At 40.1% G+C, this 26129-nt stretch overlaps 2 protein-coding genes across 6 annotated transcripts in view; both read left to right on the forward strand.

Annotated features, from left to right (window-relative positions):
- The first annotated feature begins 1480 nt into the window (after positions 1-1480).
- On the forward strand, positions 1481-22135 carry LOC108435608 (protein FAM133-like). Of its 5 annotated transcripts, none has more exons than XM_017711568.2 (11): positions 1481-1575; positions 4260-4355; positions 5681-5776; positions 8333-8431; positions 8833-8928; positions 10544-10645; positions 10813-10992; positions 12608-12706; positions 17513-17611; positions 19377-19498; positions 21792-22135. In XM_017711568.2, exons 2-10 carry the CDS (start codon positions 4307-4309, stop codon positions 19481-19483), a joined length of 927 nt encoding a protein of 308 aa, XP_017567057.1. In that variant the 5' UTR covers positions 1481-1575; positions 4260-4306; the 3' UTR covers positions 19484-19498; positions 21792-22135. The 5 variants fall into 5 exon arrangements, with proteins under 5 accessions (XP_017567057.1, XP_017567056.1, XP_017567053.1 ...); XM_017711567.2 differs by having other exon boundaries at positions 1483-1615; XM_017711564.1 differs by having other exon boundaries at positions 1489-1697.
- Positions 22136-24878: 2743 nt separating this feature from the next.
- Positions 24879-26129, forward strand: part of LOC108435609 (dpy-19 like 4) — a 30042-nt gene continuing 28791 nt past the window's right edge. Inside the window, exons 1-2 of the mRNA XM_017711570.2 lie at positions 24879-25476; positions 25965-26051. Coding sequence (XP_017567059.1) covers positions 25967-26051 — 85 coding nt within the window. The 5' untranslated portion in view covers positions 24879-25476; positions 25965-25966. The remainder of the gene's footprint in view (positions 25477-25964; positions 26052-26129) is intronic.

Below are 26129 nucleotides of genomic sequence, written 5' to 3' on the forward strand. Positions count from 1 at the left end.
ACTAAAATAAATAGAAGTTCGAGAGAAATTCTCACTCAAATGCTAGCTGGAAGAGATAGGTTTTAAGACCGGCTTTAAAACATGATAGAGATGATGATGTACGGAGCTGTAGTGGAAGCCCATTCCAGAGTTTTGGGCCAGCAACACCAAACGCTCTATCACCTAGAGTACGGAATTTTGTAGAAGGCACAATTAGGAGATGAGAGTAAGAGGAGCGTAAAGTGCGAGTTGGAACATACATCTGAAGTAGATTACCCAAATAAGTGGGGGCAAGATCATGGAGAGATTTAAAAACAGTTACCAGTATTTTATACTGTACTCTAAACTGGACTGGAAGCCAGTGGAGATCCCTCAATACTGGTGTAATATGTTCCCAAGATCTTTTATGGGTCAACACCCTAGCAGCAGAGTTTTGCACATACTGCAGTCTGTTTAAAAGCCGGGTAGGGAGACCATGCAACACTGCATTACAATAGTCTAATCTAGAGGTCACGAATGCATGAGTAATGATCTCAGCAGCAGCAGAGGACAGAAATGGGCGAATTCTGGAAATGTTCTTTAAATGAAAAAAGGCTGTTTTGCAGACATTTTTTATGTGGGGTTCGAACGACAGTGTTGTGTCAAAAATTACACCCAGATTTCGAACCTGAGCAGAGGAGGAGACAACAAACCCTGGTATAGAGAAAGCAAGGTTACTGAGCTTTCTGGCAGTAGCAGGAGAGGAACCTACCTACCTACCTACCCATCTATTTATGTACCTATTTACTTACCCATCTACCTGCCTAACTACCTACTAACTACCTACCTATCTATCCATCTATCTACATACCTATTTACCTGCCTAACTACCTATTTACCTACCTATCTGTCTGCATACCCATCTATCTATCTACATGCTTACCTACATACCTACCTACATATGTCTATTTGTCTATTTACCTACCTACCTGCCTAACTACATATCTATCTACCTGCCTGCCTAACTACCTACCTACCTCTATCTATCTATCTATCTATCTATCTATCTATCTATCTATCTATCTATCTATCTATCTATCAGAAAAGTAGTTAAAAAGTGTTGGCAATATCAACAATAATCCATAATGTGCCGATTATCAGTATAACGGTTAGTACTGTCATTGTCCGGCTCTAATGTCATGCTGAAGGAAAGTAATGATGCTGCGCAGATGTTGCGGAATTGAACGCGCACAAAAACCTCTAGTGCTGAGATTATGTGGCGCCGCTGTTTGGACATGTACGCATTTGCGACTGTGTTTAGGAGAGCCGCACTGTGAATATCTACAGCGAGAGAGCTCGGTGTGAGTTAAAAAAGTGTATGCTGAAAAATATACGGACATATAAATAGAAAATCCCTAAAGTCGGCCTCTTGTTCGAATGTCCCCGTTCCACCTTAAATGGCGCAGCAGTTCCATTCTGTCGCCTCAGGCGCTGCATGGAACTGCTGCACCATTTAAGGTGGAACGGGGACATTCGAACAAGAAGCTGTTTCATCGTCAGCCGGGGAGAGACTAGCAGGCTGCTAAGCTCCAGCTGCACCAGGCCCGTTTGGAGAAGGTGTCTCTGCACACAGAGAGGCACAAACACTGCGGACAAGGTCTTATTTTAAAGAATTCACATCTAGAGGTCTGTTTTCCGGAGCAGCCGTTGGGTCAGGCTGCAGGGTTTCTCCGGCAGTGGTAACGTTAGCTAACCGTTAACTTGCAGCTGCATTCGTTTTGAAATTGTGGCGCGTTTTGTTTTAGTGCAGGGCAGACAGATGACCTGGGTTGCCGTGGTCAAGCTAATTCTCATTTCTTCAAAAATATAAAGATTAAAAAAAAATATCAACATAATCTCCTAAGGATCCAGTTCAGGTGGCCACATCTTCCCAGTTTTAGGTCCCAGAGCTGCAGCTAATATGACTGGCATCCTACCCAGGCGTGGTAAATGGACTCCAAACTTTTATTGTCACTGTTTCAGCTTTGCTCTGCGCTGTGAGGCTGAGCTGGAGACCGTGTGGTCTTTAGTGTATGTTAAATGTGCTTTTAGATGTTCTAGCTTTGTGCTGTTCTACACCCAGTTGGTTTTGGGCAGCTGCTCTATTAAAGGAGCGCTTCACCTTTAATTTATTACGTCATATCATGTCTTAGTTTCTCTACCCACTGACCAAAGGACGGTTCTTTAAGGGTTCATCAGTTAAGGCAGTGGTTCCTTGTAGAACCATGAGTTCTACGTAGAATCATTTGGTTGCTTGCATGTTTGTTTGTGTTTTTCAGGGTGATGGGGAGTGTGTTGTCTATGGTTGTATATAGAACCTTTCTGACGGTGGTTCTAGATAGCACCAAAAGAGGGTTGTGCAGTTCTTACGGTGTCAAGCTTGTACCAATAAAATAACCCTTTTATGTAGAACCATAGGTGGCACATTCTCCGTCAATGTGTGGAAAGATTTCATCATGCAAAGAGCCATTTAAGCATGAAAAGGTTCTGTATTTAGAACCATGCCCTATACTAAGGAACCCTTGAAGAAGTGTGTAGCTTAAAGGGATGCTTCGGCTCATGCCTCATGCCTACACACTTCACCAAAGGTTCTGTAGTAAAGGAAATGGTTCTTTATATGAACTTAAAGAACCCTTTGCATGATAAAAGGATTCTTCAGGTTGATGGAGAATGTACTGTATATGGTTCTATGTAGAACCTCTTTGAAAAGGATTCTATGTAACATCAAAAAGGGGTCTGATATCATTTCAGTGTCAAGCTTGTAACAATGAAAGAACCCTTTTAAAAAGGTTTCGCGCAGAGCCATAGATGACAAATTCTCCATCAGTCTGTGGAACCTTTTCACCATGCAGAAAGCCATTTAAGCATGAAATGGTTCTATACCCCATATTTTCCGTTCCCTACACTAAAGAACACTTGAAGAATCTTTATAAATTTGAGGCTTAAAGAGATGCTAGATTCTCTACAGGCTGACGAAAGGATGGTTCTTAAATGTTCTTAAAGTAAAGGCAGTGGTTTGTCGAAGAACCATGAGTTCTATGTATAATCATTGGTACTTTGCATGTTTGTTTATTTGTTTTTCAGATTGTCAAGGAATGTGTCTGTGGTTGTATATCGAACCTTTCGGACAGTGGTTCTAGATAGTACCAAAAAGGGTTGCGCAGTTTTTACGGTGTCAAGCTTGTAACAGTAAAAGAACCCTTTTAAAAAAAGATTTTATGTTGAACCGTAGATGACACATTCTCCCTCAGTCTGTGGAACCATTTCACCATGCACAGAACCACTTAAGCCTGAAATGGTTCTATATCCCATACGTTCCACTCCCTATACTAAAGTACCCTTGAAGAATCTTTAAGTTTGTGGCTTAAAGAGACGCTTCATCTTATACCTCATACCTACACTCTTTAAAAAACTTCATCAAAGGTTCTATAGTAAAGAAAATGGTTCTTTATATGATCTTAAAGAACGCTTTGCATGATTAAAGGGTTCTTTGCATCATGAAATGATTTTTCAGATTGATGGAGAGTGTGCTGTATATGACCTTTTTGAAAAAGGTTCACCAAAAAGGGTTCTGGAAGTTTTTGATGTCAGACTTGTAACAATAGCAGAACCCTTTTTGGTGCTATGAAGAACCATGTACATTACATTCTCCATCAACCTGAAGACCCCTGTTACGATGCAAAGAAGCGTTTAACCTTGCAAAGAGTTTTTTCGAGTGTTGAGTCTATATAGAACCATTTTCTTTGCCAAAGAACCCTTGAAGAACCATGAAAGGTAGGAATTTGCCAGCGCCCGGTGTTTTAGTGTGTACAGCTGTCAGTGCTGATACATAAACACTTGCAGAATGGAGCAATTGGGACTGTGTCTGTCTGAACAGCCATAGGGAGAAATGTAGTTTGTTTCTATAGGATCCCAAAAGTGAAGTACAATCCTGACGTTTTACCGCAGGAACCCAGCGTCCCTTAAACGTTCTCTTCTTCTGGAATACAAGAAATGTGTCCCCTGTGAAACACGGTTCTAACCTGAAACCGCTCATTTATTTAAGCAGTTATCTGATTCTGATTGCTTTAAAGGAACCCATGACCTTCCATGCTGATGTCACTAATGGTGAACAGAAGCCAGCCCATGTCATTTATCACACTCATGACACGTGTTCCCTCAAACTTTCAGGCGTTCTTATCCCACGAGACCTTTCACTGGAGAAATCGTCCTTTGTGCTGTATTAATTGTCCATTCTGTGTGTTGTATTAACCTTTTCCTAGCGTCGGTTGAGGACAGCTCGGGTGACGATGAGCCTCTGAGTGCCCTGATGAAGAGTAAAAAGGCTCCTGAGAGGAATAAATACTCAAACGAGACACGTAAGAGAAAGTAGGATGGGGTTACATAGGATCTTCACGGGATGTTTCACAAAGTGGCGTTTCTCAGTAAAGAGGAATGATCTGATTAACCGAAGACCCCGGAAGTGAGGAGTGTCATTTTCTGAGATTATTGCTGGTGCTGATGTTTCCTTTATTGGATCTGCGGAGCGATACCATGTTTATTCATTACTGATACAGGTGACAGGTGATCATCTAGTGATACAGGTTTTTTTATGAAAGTCTGATCACAATCAGGATTGTCTAATCACAGTTACTTGAGATGATCGCAGTTATTACAGCTGACTGCAGTCGTTTCTACAGACATATGCTGCAACAAACAAGAGCGCGTTGGGTGTGTTGGGTTAAGGCGAATAAATGTAAATAATGGACAGCTGTTAATCTATTTATTGAGACATTAATGGGGCTTAAGAAAACAAAAAAAACACTCCAGACTTGGCGCTCTAACATGCCTAGGGGGCAGCGCTGAGTAATGTTAGGTTTTGTTGGCTTACCTAAATCTAATGTTTGTGCTGGCAAAGCATTTGGTGGCTCTGTTCTGTATAACTGTAGGCATTTGTAGGAGTACATTCAGTAGTACACACAGTGTTATCTAATAAGTAAACACAGCTACCAAGTAGGAAGGCTAAACAATCAATTTTGCCACTTTTGTCTTCTATTTCAAAACAATGAACAAGACAGTTAAATTGAGCATTTTGTCTATGAATTCGGGCAAAGCCACTACAGGGCGATTCAAAATGATTCGTTCGATTTCAAAGCGCCATATTCTTCCAACCGTGAGGCGCCTAGGACCCAGTCACATACCAATTGAAAGAGGGGGTCATAGAGTTTCTGGCTGTCAGTATGGCAGTGAACCTCCGACAGCTCAGAGCATTCGTCGTTGGTACCAGCAGTTCCAAGAAAAGGGTCACCAGCATCACCAGACTTTGTGGGGGTAAGTTAAGGATTCTGTTTATGTGCCACGACTCCCAACGACACCGGATGATCTCGGAAGAGCTGTGAGTGCAGCGACACCCGACATGCTCAGCTGAGTATGGGATGGGTTTAACTATGGCGCTGCTGTCTGTACAGCTGGAGGAGGCTCATATTCAGCACTTGTGAAACCGTACATCATAAACTTTATGCTCACTTAAACCATTTACAGTTTACTGCGTGGTTCTGTAATGATGTCCGAGTGAAATGAATAATTTTGAAATTGGATGGATCTTTTTGAATCATACTAAGAGTTTTTACGTTTTTTGTTTGAAATGACAAATCTTTGTCTGTTTTTTTTTTTTTTTTAATCTCAGTCTTCAATTATTTTCTAGAGTCACCTGGATGCAGCTCAGATGATGAATCTCTAAGCAAAATGACCAAGTCCAAAAGCTCATCACCTGCAAGCTCAGAAGGACATCAGGAGAGTGGTGAGGGTTGTTTCAAACATTAAATGTTTTTAGTCTTATTTCTGTTTGTTAGTAAATGGCATTGACTGTAATTTATTTATCTTTTTGTCTGTTTAGTTTTTTTGCTTAAATTGATTCATTTGAGTTCCATTACTGTTTACATCTTGAGTGTCTAGTAACATATACTAAATTATTATGATAATAATTATTAGTAGTAGTATTTAAAATAATAGAAAACTGAATGAACAGCCATAGTTCTAATGTCAGTTAGTCTAGTACAAGTCCTCCCCTGTGAATTAGTTGCAGTGACTAAACCATTGTAGCAGTAGACATAAGAGTGGACAGTCCACTGAGACAAAGCTTTGGGTTGGGTTAAAAGGAGAATTTTTTTTACAATTTCTGCATGATAAGTCATTAATAGTCTAGTGTGTAATGTGCTGTGTGGTCATATGAGCCAGACCTCTGAGTTTAATGCATCTAAATGAAGATATCAAAGGATGTTATTACATAAAACGGTTCGAATACACTGCCTTACCTATTGGGGGCAGTCGTGGGCTGGAGGTTAGGGAACCAGCCTTGCGACCAGAATGTCACTTCGATCCCCTGAGCTGACAGGACGTGACTAAGGTGCCCTTGAACAAGACACCCAACCCCCCAACTGCACATGTTCTCACTGCCCTCTAGTGTGTGTGCTCACTAGTGTGTATGTGGTGTTTCACTTCATGGATGGGTTAAATGTGGAGGTGAAATTTCCCCGTTGTGGGACTAATAAGGGTCTCTTAATCTTATCCTTGAGACGTTTGTTTTATTGTAGTTTTGGGGTCAAGATTTGGTCTAAACCTATTCTAAACGCATCTAAACAACTTATTTTTTTATTGTACCATCATCATCTTTACATAAAATAACTCGGACGACGCTTGTAGGCTCACAGGTTATTTTGCGTAGTAAATAAAATGTCTATATTTATGCACGGTAGACATCACGACCTCTGGCTCCTATCACCATTCCTAGGTTTCTCAACAGTGAACCATTTCACATGAAACTGAATGACTTTGTTTACATCCTCAGCAATTTTATTATGCATAAAGTTTGCGAAATCTGTGGTTTTCTCTTTTATTATTAATGCTTCCGATTCTTTTTTCCTTTTGAGCATTGATCCTTACGTGAAAATAGTCATGCCGAGTTTCCCTTTAACCACTCATTTTAAACTAGGTGATTAATTGTTAAATGTTTAAAGATATTAAATGTTTATTTTTTGCTGAAAACATAAAAAATGTTTTTTGAAACATTTATTATTTTTAACAACATAATTTCAGGCACATATCCACTTACATTACGCAGTTCAGTTTAGACTGATGTAAAAATTTTGAAATGTTTTTTTAGTGGTCGTATTTTCCAGTTTTCACTGTATAAATCACGAAGATTTCCACTGTTCTCTCTGCACAAGAAGACATTTAAAAGGACTGGTATTGGTTCTAAGACACTACCCCTTTTAAAATGACTGTATTGAGTTGATTGGATTGAAAGATGATCAGTGGGAGCAGCCGCCTCTACTTACTCTTATTCTCTTTGTGCGTCTGGCATTAAAATGTGCCCCTCACGTGGCTGTGCCTCTGTTGTGGGACACATTAGTCAGGGTGTAACCATTCCCAAAATTCATAGTCCAGTTTGATACAATGCAACAATCTCGACTCACTACGTTTTTTTATTACAGCAGAAATAAAAAGTGCCTGAAAATGTGCAGTAATTCTGTTTTCATTTAATTCAAGTATTCAACATTATAGTACTGTTTTAGAACAATGCGCTAGCCACAAGCTGATGTGTTAGCAGCAAAGTTATATACCCTTTTGAGGAGTGCACTGTTGTTTATTCTCAGTTGTGTAGGTGGGATGACGAAAGCTCTGTAGACACTATCTGGATTTAAACATGAACAACTTTATTTCAAATTAAAGATCGCGCTAAAAGCCCTGTTGCAGAGACCCAGAAGCCAATGTGGAATCTCTCTCTGAAGTCCGAGATGCTTCAGCTTTTTAAGGCAAAATTTACGCACACACATAACGCAAAATCCATACATTAGCACGTGACAGTATCTTATGGTATGGCTTACATCTGTTTTTTGTTATTATGGCCTCAGCTTCTAGAAAGACAGAGAGGCCCAACTCTCTCCTGGGACCTGAAACTAGGGCCCCCTCGCTCAGGCTCCATCGACACACATAGAACCTTTTTCAGCCAGGGCTCCAGTGAAACACATGGAGCCGTCTGATAGTACTCTCAGACAGCAAACAGCTAGATGTATATTAAAGCCCAATATCATATCAATATCATATATTTTATCAAGCCTGATACACTTCAGCGCTTTTCCTCCCTGCTCTTGATTTTGAGGTAAAGAGAAAGCGATTTTCAGAGGAAGCAGGGTCTGTGGGGCTTGCTTGTATCATTTTAATTATACTTCATGACTTGTATTGACCAATATAGTATGATATGTTGTACTATTACACTCATACACATTAGGAAAGTACTTCTCGCATTAGAGGTGAATGATCTGACAGACATTCTGCTAATTTTTTTACATACCAGCTGCAGTTAAGCCCTCAGATTCAGAGGATGATCAGCCACTAACAGCGATGGTGAAAAAGAGAAAGAAGAGGCCGGTCAGAGAGGAGACTGAGATGCTTGGTGAGTTCTTGTGCACTTTTTGCGGTCTTCAGTTTGGTTATTGATTGAGAATTTGTTTGGTATGATAAGATAAACATGGCAACACTTTACTGTAGGGAACCGTTCATAAGGCTACTTGACATGCACATAAGCTTGCCATGACAACTGCCATAACCCTACATAAAGGTTTATAAATTCTTATTCCAATAGGCATCATCTGTCATAAAGGCTACTTTAGCTAACTTTGATCAAAATTGGCAAATACAAGCTTTATAGCAAATGACGTTTGGAATATGCGTTTATAAACATTAGGTAGGACTGTGTCCGTCGTCTTGACAAGCTTATGTAGATGTCATGTAGTCTTATGAACCATACCCTACAGTAAAGTGTGACACAGTCACAACAGTTTTTCACCCCTGTAGAACATCTGGACAGGCATAAAATAGAGGAGAAGGCCTCTAAGCTGAGACAGGCATCAACGTCACCAGTGAAGACCCCCCAGAAAAGAGGAAGAAAAGGTAAGGAAGATAGAGTAACTGCACTAGATGTCCAGGAATATTCAGACCTCCCTTGTAATTGGTGAATTCAGCTTCTCTAATGTGCATACATGTTCAGTCATACACATACAGCTTGTATAATCTCCATAGAAAACCACTGAGCAATGCACTGGAGCAGCCACTCATTAGCCTAGATTCACCATGACCAATGGCAAGCATCACCTAGAGGGGTATAAAGGCCCCTCCCCAGCATTGAGCTACAGAGCAGTGGAACTTTGTTCCGTAGATATATTTGATGGAGCTCCAACCAATAACTTTGGGATGAGTTGGCGTGATCAAGAACTGATCATCCAACATCAGTATCTGACCTCACTAATGCTCTTTTGGCTGAATGCAGTCCAATTCTCACAGCAATGTTCTAACATCTAGCGTAAAGCTTTAGCAGAAGAGCCTGTTATTGCAGCAAAAGGTGGACAAACTCCCTGTTAATACCCAGATTTCAGAAACAATGCTGGATGAGCAGGTGTCTACAAACTTTTGGACATTTAATGTAGTTTTGAATTTCAGCTTCATGAAATTCATGTAATCTGACTTCTCATTTATCATAAAATCTACAGCAATATCAGAAAACATTTTTTCAATAACACAGGAGATTTTTTTATTGTAAAATCGATCAGGCCTAATTTCACATGAATACAGCACTGTTTATAGTTACTTATATTGATAACTAATATTTGTTTTTCATATTTTCTTTTTAATTACAAATCAAAAGAGTGTGTGTCTTAAACCAGAAATAAATGTGACGTCCCCAAAGTGGGTGTATGGACAGACTGATCAAGAAGCACTGAGAAGCACTGAGGGTTAATAACATATATTTGTAATATAATTTAGTCAGCCAATCAGCAGTGTAGCGTTTGGAACAGGTCTATTGGCTTATGGATGCTAAGATCAATAATTTTTAAAGTTTTGTACTGAATGAGACAGAATTATTTGATACTTGGTAATAAAAAAAGTAATCCCTTTGGTACCTGCAATATATTGTATTTTGATACCGAGCCCCGTTTAGAAGCATTATGTATATTTTGAGTTGATTTTGGAAATATAAGTTTAGTCTTTGTAGACTGGCTGATGGTGATGCACTAATCATACACTTTTGTGGTCGATTGCAAATTATTCATGGTAAGATTGACCCATTTTTAACCTGAAGCTCATGGTGTGGTGGCTATATGAACACATGAAACGCATGGGCACATTTCCAGTTCTTATTTTATTAGTCACACTAGAAATAACAACCAAACTGACATGCTAAAAATTAAAAATCAGTTGCTTATTTAAACAACGTGATTAAAAAAAATGGAAAGCAATCGAAAGTAAGAAGCAACTGGCTATTCAGTACAATGAGTCATGTAAAGCTGTGCCTTGACATTTTGGTGTACGTATAGCAGCAGCTTTCAGGTACAGCGCAGGGGCACTTACCTGATTTATTTATGTCATATTGCAACACAGACTGACCAAAGCTGAAAAAGTATAATAGCCAATCGCACATTGCGTGTTTGGAACAAAAACATCTGCTGAATCTGATCTTGGCTGACTACATTCATGCATTCTTAATATAAGCAGTATTGTTTTGTTGTAGTTAAGCAGGAAAGGAAGAGAGTGGCTTCAGAACAATCCACACCTGAGGACACGGCACCTAAAAAGAGAGGGCGCCCTAAGAAAGAAGATACAGAGAAAAAAGGTGACCCCTTTGATGGTCAGCAAAGCCTGTACGTGCTTTATCCTGTAGTGCTGTTTGGTTTAATTAAGAAAACCTGTTTTTTGTTGTGGTGCTGATGATGTTAATGCTCTGCATTTGCAATCTAAATGTGTAAAACAATATATAAATATACATTCTCCGTTTCACAGCACCCTCTGGTGACAGCTCCGGTGATGATGAGCCTTTGGTCCGGCTGGTGAAGAAGAAGAGGCAGCCACAGATGAAGCAGGCGGTCGTGCTGCTGAGGCGAATGTCTAAAAGCGACGTTATTGACGCAATTACACAAGGGGACACACGCAGCCGAGAGCGGACCAGCAAAGACAGGGCAGGTAATAACCACAACATCTCCGGTATGTTCACTGAGCCCAAGCAACACTGAATCGCCCTCAACATTTTGAAATACGTGTTTGCTGTCATATGCAAACATCATGAAAATTTTAAATCATACCCTTCACCTCCCGGTGAAGTCCATAGATCTAAACTAAGCTGCAAAATCAATCCATGTAAATTTAATGTTTCTGTGATGTAATGAAAACCAACACATACTGTATCGCACACATATCTGCCAATTCCACAGCTGTTTAGCTCCACCCATTCATGTTGAGGTTATGAGCTGTGTTTCAGGCCAAATTCCTTTTTTAATGAGGCATAAAACAGGGAAGTCAGTTAAAACATCAAAGGCATAGTGACAAAAAAAATGCCTTTTTAATTTTAAGGGATAAAGTGAGGTTGGAAAATTGTCAAAATGAATTTTGACTGTTTTAATCCATAAAACCACACAAACTTAATAAGAGTTTAATAAAGAAAATACTGAAATGTAGGTTATGGGCTGACTGCTGGGATAAGCAGCCTGGAAGGTGTGAAAGATATGGACCATTTAAAGGGGAATTCCACTGATTTTGCAAGATTTATGCATAATTAAATGGCTAAGATGTGAACAGAGTCATGCAGAGTGATTTGGTGTGAAACACAGAGCACAATAAAGTATTAATGCAAAATAGTACCTAAAAATATAATTTGTCAGGTTTATCACTATTTGTCTATTCCCTTTATAAAAACCCAGAAGACACATGCAGGTTCGCTGATCATTTTGGATAGTAAATTAAATGTTTGAGTTTGTGTTGTAGACATGACGATTTCTGGTTCCCATCAGTGCCACTGTGAATAAAATCCTTCAGCATGGCTCTCACAAGGTCCAGCAGTAGCCTGTTTGCTTTTTTTTCTACAAGTAAACCCCACATTCATGTCTTATCATTGTGGTAGGTTTTATTTGGAAAGTTTATTTAATTACCTTATTACTATTATGACAGTGTTAATACAGGGTGACTGAAAAGGATTCATCTGATTTCAAAATGTTGTATATCCCTTGTAAATCATTTCAGAACAATGCAGTAAACTGTAAAAGGTTGAAGTGAGCTTAAAGTTTATTATGTAATTTTGCAAGTGCTCAGTATGAACCTCCTCCAGCTGTACGGACATCAACGCCATAGGCAAACTCAAACCATACTCCATTGAGCATGTCAGGTGTCACTCGGGGGTCTCCACCTCCTTGCAGACTGAATGCAGCCCCTCTTTCAGCTGGTATGTGATTGGTTCCTAGGTGCCTCACAGTCGTTAAATATGGTGCTTTGAAATTGGATGAATCTTTTTGAATTACTGTACATGTTCAGTGTAACAGTATGTGGTTCGCTGTTCTTCCTCATAAGACCAACAAAGTCACTGACGTGCCAGAGCGCTGACGTCATTAAAAGGCTGGCAGTGCATGTTAGTCTGGGGGTGCATGTCTGCAGCCAGACCCTTCAATCAGATAGTTGCTTTGTCAAATTCAGGGACGTAGATAACTGAATGCAGTGGACAAGTAATGGTTGCTTCCTCCTGGTTGGACTGTTATTTTAGAGCAATCACACGGTTAGTAGTCTCATATCTCCATGTCCTCTGTTGCAGGCACAAAGAGTGATGTGGAAAGCTTGGACGAGGAGCCGCTGAGTCACAAAGTGAAGCGACAGAAACAGCAGAGTAAGCCTGTGAAAGACAGAACAAGAGGTAAGCATTGCCTCATTATCAGCCATGGTGATCCAAGATCACATAGTGGTTTGTGTATCTAATGAAGGCATTTATATGTAGGAGGGAAGCTGACATCAGCTCACCTTGATATGCATGGGTCCTAAGCTTACTACAACTCGAATAATAAACAGTACTTATTATTCTAGATATTATTTCATATTTCTTAAGCTGTTCCAAGCTCAGAGAAAGGCATAAACCAACTTTGCCCCAGTGTTCCTTCAGGCAAGACTGGTCCCACAGCTGTGGTGATGCTTGAAATAAAATGATGAAGGGATTGTTTGAACAAGTGGCGCTTAAACAGTGGAACTTATACAAAGATGAGTTCTCGAAGTGTGCATGGTTAAATGCAAGTCAGAAAAGCTGAGAATAATATCTACCCTCTAACAATGGATGACGAGTTCAATCTGAAATATACTTGGTACCGAGGAATTTAAAGCTTGCTTGAATAATGTACAGGGCGAGTCAAAAGTCAGAGGACACCGTTTTATCTTACCTTATTTTTTTATTTTATTATCGACTTTTATCTCTGGGGTCAATCAAATTGTGTATGCCGAGAAAATCCACAACAAACACCACCTTCGTGGAGGCTTGTGACAGCATAACAAATAAAATAAGATAAAACGATGTCCTGTGACTTTTGACTCACCCTGTACATCAAAATGAATAGATTAGATGAACTAAAACAGTTTGATGCTCAAAAACACTTCAAATGAACTTCTGCTCTGTTACACTTTATCAAAAAACACTATCATAGCGGAGTAGATAGATAGATAGATAGATAGATAGATAGATAGATAGATAGATAGACAGATTCAACTTTATTGTCATTACTCAGTACAAGTACATGGCAACGAAATGCAGTTAGCATCTACCAGAAGTGCAAATAGTGCAAAAAGCGACTAAATAAATAGGCATAGTGCAACATTACAGTATATAGAATAAATTACTATTATAGATATGCAAAAAAAAAATTATAGGTGTGTAGATATGAATAACTGTTGCGATGTGTTATTTACATGGCAGTAGAATGTTAAATTAGTGCAGTGATAATAATGATGAATAAAATAAAACAACAGCTCTGATTGGTGAGTGTAGTATGAAAGGCAGTGTTCATAGTCCGCTGTGTGCAGTATGAGTGGTAGTGTTATCAGTGAGGTGTGGAGTTCAGCAGAGTGATTGTGGAGGGAAAGAAGCTGGACCTGAGCCGACTGGTTCTGGCCCGGATGCTCTTGTATCTCCTCCCGGATGGAAGTAGGTTGAACAGTTTGTGGTTGGGGTGGGAGGGGTCCTTAATGATGCTGTGTGCTCTGCGCACACAGCGCTGGTTTTGAATGTCTTTGATGGCAGGGAGCTGCATGCCTGTGATGCGCTGAGCAGTCCTTACTATCCTCTGCAGGGATTTCCTCTCCGCCACAGTGGAGCTACTGTACCACACGGTCACACAGTTGGTCAGTATGCTCTCGATAGTGCATCTGTAAAAATTTGTGAGGATCTGAGGAGACAGCTGGTCTTGTTTTAGTCTCCTCAGGAAGTAAAGACGCTGCTGTGCCTTCTTGATGAGATGGGAGGTGTTGAAGGACCTGCCGAGATGTGGATTCCCAGGAACCTAAAGCTGGACACACGTTCTACCACTGCTCCGTTGATGTAGACAGGAGAGTGTGTGCAGCCCTTGGTTTTCCGATAGTCCACGATGAGTTCTTTAGTAGGCCTCCATGTGTATGTTATAAGGATGAATGGTGTCACTGATGTGAACCACCGTTCTTAAAAAGTGCCAGAAGCTGCTTCAGTGCAGATAGCTCCCCTTGTGAAGAGTCTTCAGTCTACTGAACATATATGAGTTAGTTACAAGTCAGGTGAGGAGTTTCGTTTCTAAAAAACACAACCCCATTTGCAAAAAAGTTGGGACGCTGTGCAAAATCTAAATTAAAACAAAATGCAACAATATGCAAATCATTTAAACCGTATGTTTAATTGAAAATACTACAGAGGCAACTGGGATGCTCTTTTTATACTCAATCACATTACTGACCTGTCTCCAGTTAACCACCACGTTTTATTTAGCATTGCACAACTTTAGCAGCGTTTTGTTGTTCTTTTTGTGGATCTCCTGATGTGAAATGCTTCATACACCGAAGTATTCAGTTGGTTTTGCAGACATGGATGAAGCCAAACCCTGAACTAAAAGGGGATTGTTCCTGTTAACCGTTCTGAGGATAGTTGAAGATTAGGTTTAATCACCCTGCTTGCTCTTGATTCTGGGGTGCTTAACTCTGTCTTACAGAATGTCTCATTTGTTTATTTTAGAGCCTTTATCCTCTTTAACAAATCTGCTCCCAGAGTAGTTGCTATGCATGCCTGTCCAAATGGGTCAGATTTCTTTCATCACAGTAACAATAAAATGCTACTTAAATGCAAAGTTCACTACTAAAGTGCAAAAGTTCAAGGCGTCTGAGAAAATTTGACTTAGAAATAAGCATTTATTTCCTATGAAATACACAAATAATATTAATACAATAATAATACAGTAGTGATTTATGTATGTCAATGTACACCACGTTCCAAATTATTATGCAAATTGGATTGAAGTGTCAAAGATTAATTTTTTTGTTTCTCAATTAAACTCATGGATGGTATTGTGTCTCAGGGCTCTTTGGATCACTGAAATCAATCTCACACACCTGTGATAATTAGTTTGCCAGGTGAGCCCAATTAAAGGAAAACTACTCAAGAAGGATGTTCCACATTATTAAGCAGGCCACCGGTTTCAAGCAACATGGGAAAGAAAAAGGATCTCTCTGCTGCCGAAAAGCGTCAAATAGTGCAATGCCTTGGACAAGGTATGAAAACATTAGATATTTCACGAAAACTAAAGCGTGATCATCGCACTGTGAAGAGATTTGTTGCTGATTCAGAGCACAGACGGGTTCATGCAGATAAAGGCAGAATGAGGAAGGTTTCTGCCAGGCAAGTTCATCGGATCAATCGGGCAAAGTATATAGAGTTTCTGACTGACCACTTCCTTCCATGGTACAAAAAGAAGAACCGTGCCTTCCGGAGCAAAATCATCTTCATGCATGACAGTGCACCATCTCACGCTGCAAAGAACACCTCTGTGTCATTGGCTGCTATGGGCATAAAAGGAGAGAAACTCATGGTGTGGCCACCATCTTCCCCTGACCTCAACCCTATAGAGAACCTTTGGAGTATCATCAAGCAAAAGATCTATGAGGGTGGGAGGCAGTTCACATCAAAACAGCAGCTCTGGGAGGCTATTCTGACATCATGCAAAGAAATTCAAGCAGAAACTCTCCAAAAACTCACAAGTTCAATGGATGCAAGAATTGTGAAGGTGATCTCAAAGAAGGGTTCCTATGTTAACATGTAACTTGGCCTGTTAGGATGTTTTTGATTGAAATAGCTTTTGATTTCAGTGAATGTGACCTAATGCTGCAAATTCAGCAAATGACCATTTTCAGTTCTTTACAACCTATAAAATGTTTGGAAACTCTGCTGTGCATAATAATTTAGAACAGTGCGTTTTGAGTTTTTATTTTTGAAGAATATACTGTTATCATTGGGAGGTTTGTTCAACAAAATTCAATTTATACTCTAACGGGTGATGACTTTTATTATACTGACTCATTTGCATCGACCATTTAGGAAAATCAAGGAAAAATATAATTTGCATAATAATGTGGAACGCGGTGTATTCGTTTAACCATTTCCAAACCTCTCTTAATGGCAGTCCACTATTATTTGTTGCTTGTTGTCCAACATCTGCCTTGCTTTATTATATTAAATCAGATGTCCTGCTGAGAGTTTAGCCAGTTCATGTGATGAATGGGGGTGTCCAGGAGACCTGGAAAACCAAACGTTGTTCCTCAAAGTAGCTTACAAGATATCAGCTACTTTTTACTGTTTTCATGATTATTTGCATTTATTCATTCATTCATAATAATGCATTGTGATTTTTTTAAGCAAATACACACTTACTGGCAAAATAAATGGTTTAAATAATATGTTTAGGCACCTCTAACCTTTGCACAGTACTGCGCATTCCTGTGTCGTGTTCGGGTCAAATCTGACCGATTTACAACTTAAAACACTCATAAATATTGTGTTTTACCTCTGATTGCCTCAGGCCTTATGATATCCTCCACACTATGCACTTGAACATATAAAAGTGATGATCACTGCTTTCTTTGAATTTTGAGTGTTTAATCAATTGTTACACCCGTGGGGTTCCTGGTCAAAAGTGACCGCCATAGGAAATGAATGGGTATCCCGACTATATTCATCCATCAGACAGAAAACATCCTCATACACACCCCCCCAACTCACTTACTCTATTTGTATTTACACTGCAGTTATTTTATGTCTAATTCTATAAATTCAGGTTAAACACTACTTTGAGACGTCTACAGCTAAAGAATGTTGAATAAAAATATGGTGGTGAAAAATGTTTTTCGTGCTAATTTAAGAGCAGTTAAAACAGACCGGTCGATTTTGACCGGGAGCACTAAAGTAAGGGGCGGGAGGTGAAGAGGACAGGAGGCTTAATAAGTTTGCTTCTTCAAAATTGCAAACACACTTTCAGCTTTGGTAGAACATTTTCTGCACACATGAAAAGCACAAAAAAGGCAGATGTTATCAAAGAGGAGTAGATTAAAAGGCAGAAATAGCCACATTTTGTCTCAGTGTTAAAGGGTTAACTGGCTGTGCAAAGGCTCTGTTAAAGAAATGCAGCAAATTCAGACGTGAGCCTTCATGTTACGATTTCCACAGGTGCCAGCTCGGATGACGAACCTCTGGTGAGGCGAGTGAAGGCAGCACCGGTGAGGAATAAGTGCAGGAAAAAAACCAATGGTGACACACCCAAACAAGGTGAGAGCATAGAACATTCTGGAAACAGCTAACAAGAATCCGTTTAAATGTGACCAACTGTGACCATGCGGCCACAACATAACTTCAGTGTTGGTTTCCACACTCGTCTATGGGGGTTCAGCAGTTAAGTAGTAGAGCTTAAGTCTTGTTTAGACACAATGAAGTGTTTTTCTATGTTGGCAGAAGTAAAGGCTACCCAGTGGTATAAAAATTAATTTTGGTTGTTTACCTTTGATTTCTGCTTTCTTTTACTTGGGTAGGGTCAGAGACCAGACCGTGACTGGAAGTGTGTTGTTCAGTTGCCTTCCTGAATTATCTGCTGTAAGGTAGCCTTGAATGTCACAGAAAGGAAAAACAAATTTCTCCGGTGAACTGTTGTGTTGGCTGGATTATCATTTGGAGTCGTTGGAGCACTTCATGTTTTCTTCTCTATAAAACTTGATTTTATTTTTTAGCACTTTAAATTTTCATTAAAGCATTCAGTTAGCTCTAAGGTTCAGGGCTGGAGGTGGTGTTAGCAAGGAAGTCAGTATTTTGACTATATATGTGTTCAAGAGAGAGTGTTTGACTTTGTACAGAATGTATGTTGGAATGTGGATCTGCTCACAGGAACGTTGTAAAGCGTCAGTATAGATGGACTGCCATAACCTCGTCCTGCACTACACAGCATTCTAAGTGGAGATTCTCCTTTGAAAGGAAAATGTAGTCCAGTAGTTCAAAAATTGTATGTAATTCAGTCGTTGAGACATTCAGAGAAGTTTGATGTGAAATGGTTCATTGTAGAGAATCTTGACTCTGACTTCTTTACAGTGGTGGAGGTGATGGACACCAAGGTCACAATGTCTGCAATACAAATATGGACACTTTTCTTGCTTTCCAAAATTACCAGTTAATGGTATTTAATATAACAATAATAATGATAAATAGTAATAATATTAATAATAAGTAGCCGTTTTTATGCTGGTGGCAGCTCAAAGTGCTTTACAGACAGGTGATAAAGTTAGTAATACAAGAAATTATAAGCATTGATTTAGAACTATATAAGAAAATGACACTGATCAAATTATAAGATGAATACCATGAGACGTTGAGGTTTATATATTTATATATGCTAAATTAAATAGATGTGTTTTTAGATGCTTCTTTGACCTATGTATGTCGTTAATGTTGCTAACCTACATGCATCCACTTAGTTTTTATATTTAATGTTTATAATTGTTAAATAGTCATAAAACTGGAGGGGAAAACTTTATTTGGGGCCTGTTTTGGTCAAGAATCTATCACAAAACTATTGTTAACTGGTGTTTAGTATGACAGCTTGACAGTATATTTGTAACAGTTTCATGCACTAACTTTTTCATGATATAGCTTTTAGAGGCGTTAAACACTTCAGATGTCTGGTTCCTGTCACCACCACTGTGAGTCAATTAGTTTGTTTACAATTAGTTTATTTAAAACACATCTAATCTCTCTGAATGAATTTGTTTACACTGTGTTGATTTAATTATGTAGAGATAGAAAAGAAAAATAACTGGAATTCCCTTCAATCCCTGTTTGGGAAACCAACTCTTAGAATGTTTCAATTGCTGATTGACTCCAGTGAGTCCAAACACTGCTGACACCCAGTGACGCAGGAGTATTTTCCATATTAGTTCTGTGGAGTGGTAAAACAAGTGGCAGGCAACACTAGTTAATTAGAGCTCACTGTTTTAGAGAGCCATTTTAATTGCCCCATGTTGTCTCCTGCCGATTGTCCTTCACGTAGAATCTGAGCTGGCTGACGAGTTAAAAAACGACTCTGACGACGAGTGCCTGGTAAAGAGGAAATCAGACACAGCAGCTCAGCCTCTCTACAGGGAAAGCAGCAGCTGAACAACGCACGCACAAGTGAGTCTTTCTATATCACACACTCCACCATGTTTTACACTTACTGGCCACTTTCTGGCCAGTTTCTGACCACAGAGCAGCTCTTGATGGAATATTTTTGGGTGGTCCACTCTTAATCTAACAATGGCACAAACCTGTGTAAAAAATCCAGAAACATCGTTGTGTCTTATACACTTTTACCAGCACTACATACACCACCATGTGTGCTGATTTACCATCCAAATAATGTTTGGTCTTTGGTGGTTCTGTGATCAGAGGCGGTCTTTACACTAGGCAGAAGTAAGCAGTACGAATGAAGGCTCTACACTGTCCTCTGGTGTAGTGCAAAAGTTCAGACCTCTCCAGATTCTAACGAGAATGTACTGTATTATAGACAGGCTAATTTGCATATCAAAAATCATACTTTTTTACTACTTGTTTTTCTTTTATGATTGTTTAAATGGTATAACTTTATGATTTATCCCTTGCAACCATGCCTACTAAGTGAACCTACACAGTACAACCCTGTTTCCAAAAAACTTGGGATGCTGTGTACATATGTATGTATGTGTGTGTGTGTGTATGTGTGTGTGTGTGTGTGTGTATGTATATATATATATATATATATATATATATATATATATGTATGTGTGTGTGTGTGTGTGTGTGTGTGTGTGTGTGTGTGTATGTATGTATGTGTATATATATATATAAAATCACATGCCTTCATGATGCGGTGCTGAAGGTGGTGTTTGTTGTGGATTTTCTCAGCATACACAATTTTTGAGATGACCCCAGAGATAAAAGTCGATAAAATAAAAAATACAATAAAATAAAACTGTGTGTGTGTGTGTGTGTGTATGTGTGTGTGTGTGTGTGTGTGTGATTGGAAGCGATTGGAACGACAGCAAATCAGCCGCAAATTGTTAGGCCACGTAAAATGACAGAGCGAGGTCAGCAGATGCTGAGGTGCATAGTGTGCAGAGGTTGGGCTCGGCCCCTTAGTTCCAGTAAAAGGAACGCTTAATGCTTCAGCAGACCAAGCAGACAATTTCATGTTCCCAACTTTGTGGGAACAGTTTGGGGATATACCCTGAGTTTGGTGTGGAAGAACTTGACTGGCCTGCACAGAGTCCTGACCTCAACCGGATAGAACACCTTTGGGATGAATTAGAGTGGAGACCAGGCTTTCCCATCCAACATCAGTGTCTGACCTCACAAATGTGCTTCTGGAACAATAAATACATTCCTAAACCTTGTGGAATGCCTTCCCAGAAGAATTGAAGCTGCTATAGCTGCAAAGGGTGGGCTGATATCATCTTAAGTGTGTGTGTGTGTGTGTGTGTGTGTGTGTGTGTGTGTGTGTGTGTGTGTTGCACAATGATGTGCAAATCATTTTATCCTTATATCAGCAACACGTTTCATAAAAAGGATGAGCTAGCACAGCTAAAGATGGGTAAAGTTGTGTAATGCTAAAAAAAAAACACTCAGTGGAACATCTCACAGCTCAGCTAGTTAGGTTGAATGAGCTCAGGTTAGTAACATGATTAAATATTAACAAGAGCATCCCAGGGAGGCTGAGTCTTTCAGGAGTAAACACTTTTCTCAATGTAAAATAGCAAAGAACTTGGGTAATGCAAGTTATAGCTTCATTAATCCACCATTAATGGGCACCACTAATGCTGAATGATTATATACAGGTTTTGGAGCAACATATGCTGCCATCCAGATGATGTCTTTTTCAGGCAAGGCCTTGCTTCTTTCAGCAAGGTAATGTTAAATTACATTTTGCATATATTACAGCAGCACGGCTACGCAGTAAAAGAGTCCAGGTGCTAAGCTGACCTGCCTGCAGTCCAGACCCGTCACCCATTGAAAACATTTGGCACATTATGAATTGAAAAATACAACAAAAGAGACCCTGAATTGTTGAGCAGCTGAAATGCTGTGTTAAGCATAAATGGGAAAACGTCACTTTTTAATCTACAGCATTGTCTTCTCAGTTCCCCAACACGTACAGTGTGCTGTTGAGTGCAGTTGCAACATTTGATACGTCGTCTTTGTATTAGTTTCAATTAAATATAGGGTTCACATGATTTGCACATCACTGAATTTTGTTTTTGTTTACATTCTGAACAGCGTCCCAACTGTTTTTGAAACAGGGCTGTAGGTGTTTCTGATGAAATGGCCAGTGAGAGTAAGGACGAGGTAGATATACCGAATAAACTGATGACTAACAGTGTGTATATATGCTCTACCCATAAGAAACTACATGTAAAGTTGAATGCTTTTCTTTTTTGTTGTTTTTATACAGGTTTGGTGTGAAAGCAGATCTAAGAAGACGACTCCCTTATTATTCATATCATTCTGTGATCATAAGTCCTGCATTCAACTACATTATTTATTTGTAGTAATGACGGTGCTAAACTGTCATGCTGGATTTAATTTCCCTGGATTTCGTATCGTATACTGCGTAGTTGCACAGTTTCATGCCATGATGCACATGAATGCATGAAACGGTTACTTTGTTTTAAATTAGATTGTTTTAAATATTTTATATTCATCGGTTTCTGGTCTTTTTATGTTAAGCATGCAGATGTTTTGTTTGGACAGTGTTTGTAGTAAAAAAGAAGTGCACTAAATGAAATGCAGACACGAGGCCTGTGTTTTTATTCTTGACTTTTATTCAGGAATACAGTGAATGAAGTATGGTCTTGATTATGTCCTAGTCTAGAAATGTATGACAGGTGTGCAAAGCAACCTGAAACTGAGGAGAAGCCGTAGTTCAACTGTATTTTAACTGTATGTTCCTTAGAGCAGTGTTTCTCTGTGTTGCACATTCTGGGGCTGTTTTCCTGAATATTGATTAAGCCTACTCTGGAACTACTTTTCAGTGCCTGTGGTCTTTCTCCACTAAAAGTCCTTTTTAGTCTAGAATTATGTTTATTCTAGATCTGGGAAAGAGCTGTTTTCCAGCTCTAATACACCTGATCCAAACCATCAGCTCGTTAAAGTAGAGTTTCACTCATTTTTCACTGAATTTCTGCATAATTAAAACTTTGCGGTCTAAACACAATTTTTCTAAGTGGTTTTTTGTGAAGCAAAATTCTAAATTTTGAAAATTCACTTATGTCAGAGACGTAACTGCCTGGCATTGTGAGGCAAAATAGCCCCCAAATAAACCTACAGGCTTTATTCACTGAGCCTATGACTTTTTGATGTAAAACCTAAGACCTCTGTTTACTGTCCTCAGCTTCTCTCTATCCACTGATCCGCCATTGTGGTTCTCCTATCGGTTCTTTCATCTCATCTCAACTTTTAGTTCCAGTTTCCCAGATAGTGATAAAGCCTTATCTTGAATTAACCTGCAGTTTCTTGTAAAATCACCATTGTAAGTTATTTTTATTGTAGGTTTAGGCTTCATACAGGTCTGAGAAACCAGGCCATAGTGTTTTTAGAGAAACACCACAAGACTGATTTCACATCAGTTCACTAGCAAGGTGATACCCGCCCAGTTGAGGAGGAGTTTGTGGTATCCAGGAGGGCTTTTTTTCCTCCAGAAAGGAACTACAGCTTTGTAGGTGAGTTAAGGACACTGTAGCCTAAAACCAGAGTTTAATACACCGTTTGTGGTGTTTGCGGTAACAGTAGCACAGCATTATATCCCTCAGCCTCATCACAGAATTCACGTTTCTATATTGTATTTATGTTTTTACTTATCAGTGTTGTCTTACTACAATACCCAGCATGCATTGCGTTCATACAGAATATCCATCCATCCATCCATTTTCCAATCCGTTTCTCCGTCGGGGTCGCGGGGGGGTGCTGGAGCCTATCCCAGCAGTCTTCGGGCGGAAAGCAGGATACACCCTGGACAGGTCGCCAGTCCATCGCAGGGCCATACAGAATATACCCTTTGGAAATCCCTGCAGTGCTGAGGAAGGCCTGACTGCTAGTCTGGCCACTGAGCTATAGCCTAATAAAACAGGCTAGCATTAGAGTAACTTTATAAAATAGCCTTTATCAAAGACACAGCTCACACGCTTGTGGTACACTTTACAATAATGTTAGCTATTTTGTTCTTGCAAATGACTGGGGAAAAGCAAAAAAATCAAACCTTCCACCTTCAAAATACACCATCAGAAGGGGGTTTTCCTTGTCTTTGACCTGGAACATCTCTCTCTAGAGACTACATTTAGCAGAAGCTCTTATCCAGAGCGACTTACAATTTGATCATTTTATACAGGTAGGCGAAGGTAGTGTTAGGAGTCTTGCCCAACAACTCTTATTGGTATAGTGTAGGGTGGTTGCCCGGGGGGGGGATTGAACCCCAGTCTACAGCGTAGAAGGCAGAGATGTTACACTAACCAACCACAGACTATGGCAGCATCACTGTAGGAGGTGAGTAGCCCATACAGTGACTGTTAAATTTTTTATATATATATATATATATATATATATATATATATATATATATATATATATATATATATATATATATATATATACATACATACATACATTTCCCCCCCCCACTCAGCCTGGGTGTTGAATCTTTTGCATATAAATGTGTAACTTTTACGGAGCCCCCAAAGGGGCTGGGGTAAAAATTTCTTTTGAGGGAATGGTTTGCAATTTGTGGTCACAGTTTTTGAGAGTTTAATGCCTCTAAAAGCTCCCTCACAGAACGTTATCACATTAGGTGGTTATGAATGCACTGACTGATGATATTTGTGATATTGAGGTTTCAGCCTAAAACGTGTTGTTAATCCATTCATTTGAACGCATTCATGGTAGATGGGTGCATGCAGGTTGTTGTAAGGCAAAATGTTCCCCAAAAGAACTTTTTTTTTCCAGATTTTCCCCCAGCATTACATGTAAAAACTCAGAAAGCAGGTGTAGGTTCACTGGTAATGTTGGGTAGTAAATAAATGGTTATATATGTGCGTTGTAAACATTGTGACCCCCGGTTCCTGTTACTAAAACCGTTCGTCTGCAGCGAACAATTTCACATCAAACTCTGAATGACTCCGCTACGGAGCCCAGCCGGTGACATCTCATATAAATGAAAAAATAATGCGAGGTCACGACTTAGTAAGGCGTGGGCATGAGATGGTTAAGTTGAGCCCACGACTTAGCGAAGCATGGAAACGAGTTCCAAATGGGTGGCCACGGCTTGGTAAGCCATGATCTCGTTCCCTTACCAAGTCATAGCCACGACTTAATCATCTCATTCCCACACCTTACTAAGTCATGGCCACGCATTAAGATCTCGTTCCCACGCCTTGCTAAGTCGTGACCACACATTATTTTATACATACACACACACACACACACACACACAATGTCACCAGCGGGACTCCGTACACCGCTTATATCGCAGTTACGAAATTTCGCCAAAATTTTGAAAAGTCGGTTGAGCTCCCCTTCAAGCATGGGCATGTTTCTTTGAGAGGGAACGGTTCTACACAGAGCCGTTGTCTTTGCTAAAAGATCTTATTTGAAAGCTGTAGAAACCCGCTGTTTTATTTGCCCAGTGCACAAGCAGGCTAGCCGTGACAGCGTCCGACGGGTTTTGACGTGCTAAACTTCAGCTAGTGCGCTAATCCTGGCAGCGTTAGCCGTAGATTAGCCACCAGCCGCTGCGCGGAAAAGGCCTTTTTGTCCCTCGGCGGAGTCCGTAGCAGATCTGCGAAGTTCGAGGCGGCCCTGCGACGCTGGAAGTTATTTCGGGGTAGTTTTGGGGTTTTTTCCCACTAGTTAAGGCGTTCCGTCGTCTTTTCTTTAGCGTTACACTGTCCTGGGTCTGTTCGGACGACGGAAAGTGACCAAAACCCGCGAGTCTGACCCTGAAGAACCCGAGTCTCCGCTCCGTCCGTCCACTTTACAGCATCGACCAACGGAAAACCGTGACAGACCGTTAAAGCTCGAGCCGTTGAAACCGGCCGTGGGAGCCAGGATGGTGTGAAGGTTCCCAAGAGCTGCTATAAGGGATGCAGGTAGGCTCACCGCCCGTTCCTGCCACATTCATTAACATCATGTAGGACATGTAGCACTGAAGCTGAAGTCCAGCTTCCTGTTCGAATTTACCCGTTCCACCTTAAATGATGCAGCACTTGCATGTAACTGCTGCACCATTTAAGGTGGAACGGGGAAGTTCGAACAGAAACCCGACGAATAGGAAGACGGCTTTAGTCTTGTACATGTAGCTAGCTCGTTGGCTAACGTTAGCTGGCCAATATGGCATTATTATGTGTTTTTTCGTCCATTAAAAATAAGAATCCACTTATTCAAACAGAAAATCGCCGTCGAAACCGTCGTTATTTCTACTCGTTGTTAACGTTTTGGTGTGAGACAGCGTTTGCCCAACTGACAAGCTTGTTTTTGATGGACCTGCTGGCTGTTTCTGGACCTGGGTATGGCTTGATGTGGGGGGGGAAGGTCAAGAGGTCCTGATTAGATCCTGTTGACCTCAACTTTGATCTAGAAATGGCAGAGCTGCGATGCAGAAAGACGGGAGAGAAGAAGGAGGAGGAGGAAGCTGCATTTGAAGTAGATCAGCAGCATCGCAAAGGTAATACAAGCACCATCAGTCCTTTTCATTTGACCAGCTGTGGGACAGTTTCTTGGACATGCATTAAAGCAGAGGTTG

The sequence above is a fragment of the Pygocentrus nattereri genome, chromosome 11 (genome assembly GCF_015220715.1).
Source record: "Pygocentrus nattereri isolate fPygNat1 chromosome 11, fPygNat1.pri, whole genome shotgun sequence".
NCBI classification, from domain to species: Eukaryota; Metazoa; Chordata; class Actinopteri; order Characiformes; family Serrasalmidae; genus Pygocentrus; species Pygocentrus nattereri.

Coding starts and splice junctions, on each gene's coding strand:
- LOC108435608 (XM_017711563.2), top strand. CDS start 1,919: ATGACTGGCATCCTACCCAGGCGTG. Junction 5,777..8,332: donor AGAAGGACATCAGGAGAGTG/GTGAGGGTTGTT, acceptor TTTACATACCAG/CTGCAGTTAAGCCCTCAGAT. Junction 12,707..17,512: donor TGTGAAAGACAGAACAAGAG/GTAAGCATTGCC, acceptor CGATTTCCACAG/GTGCCAGCTCGGATGACGAA.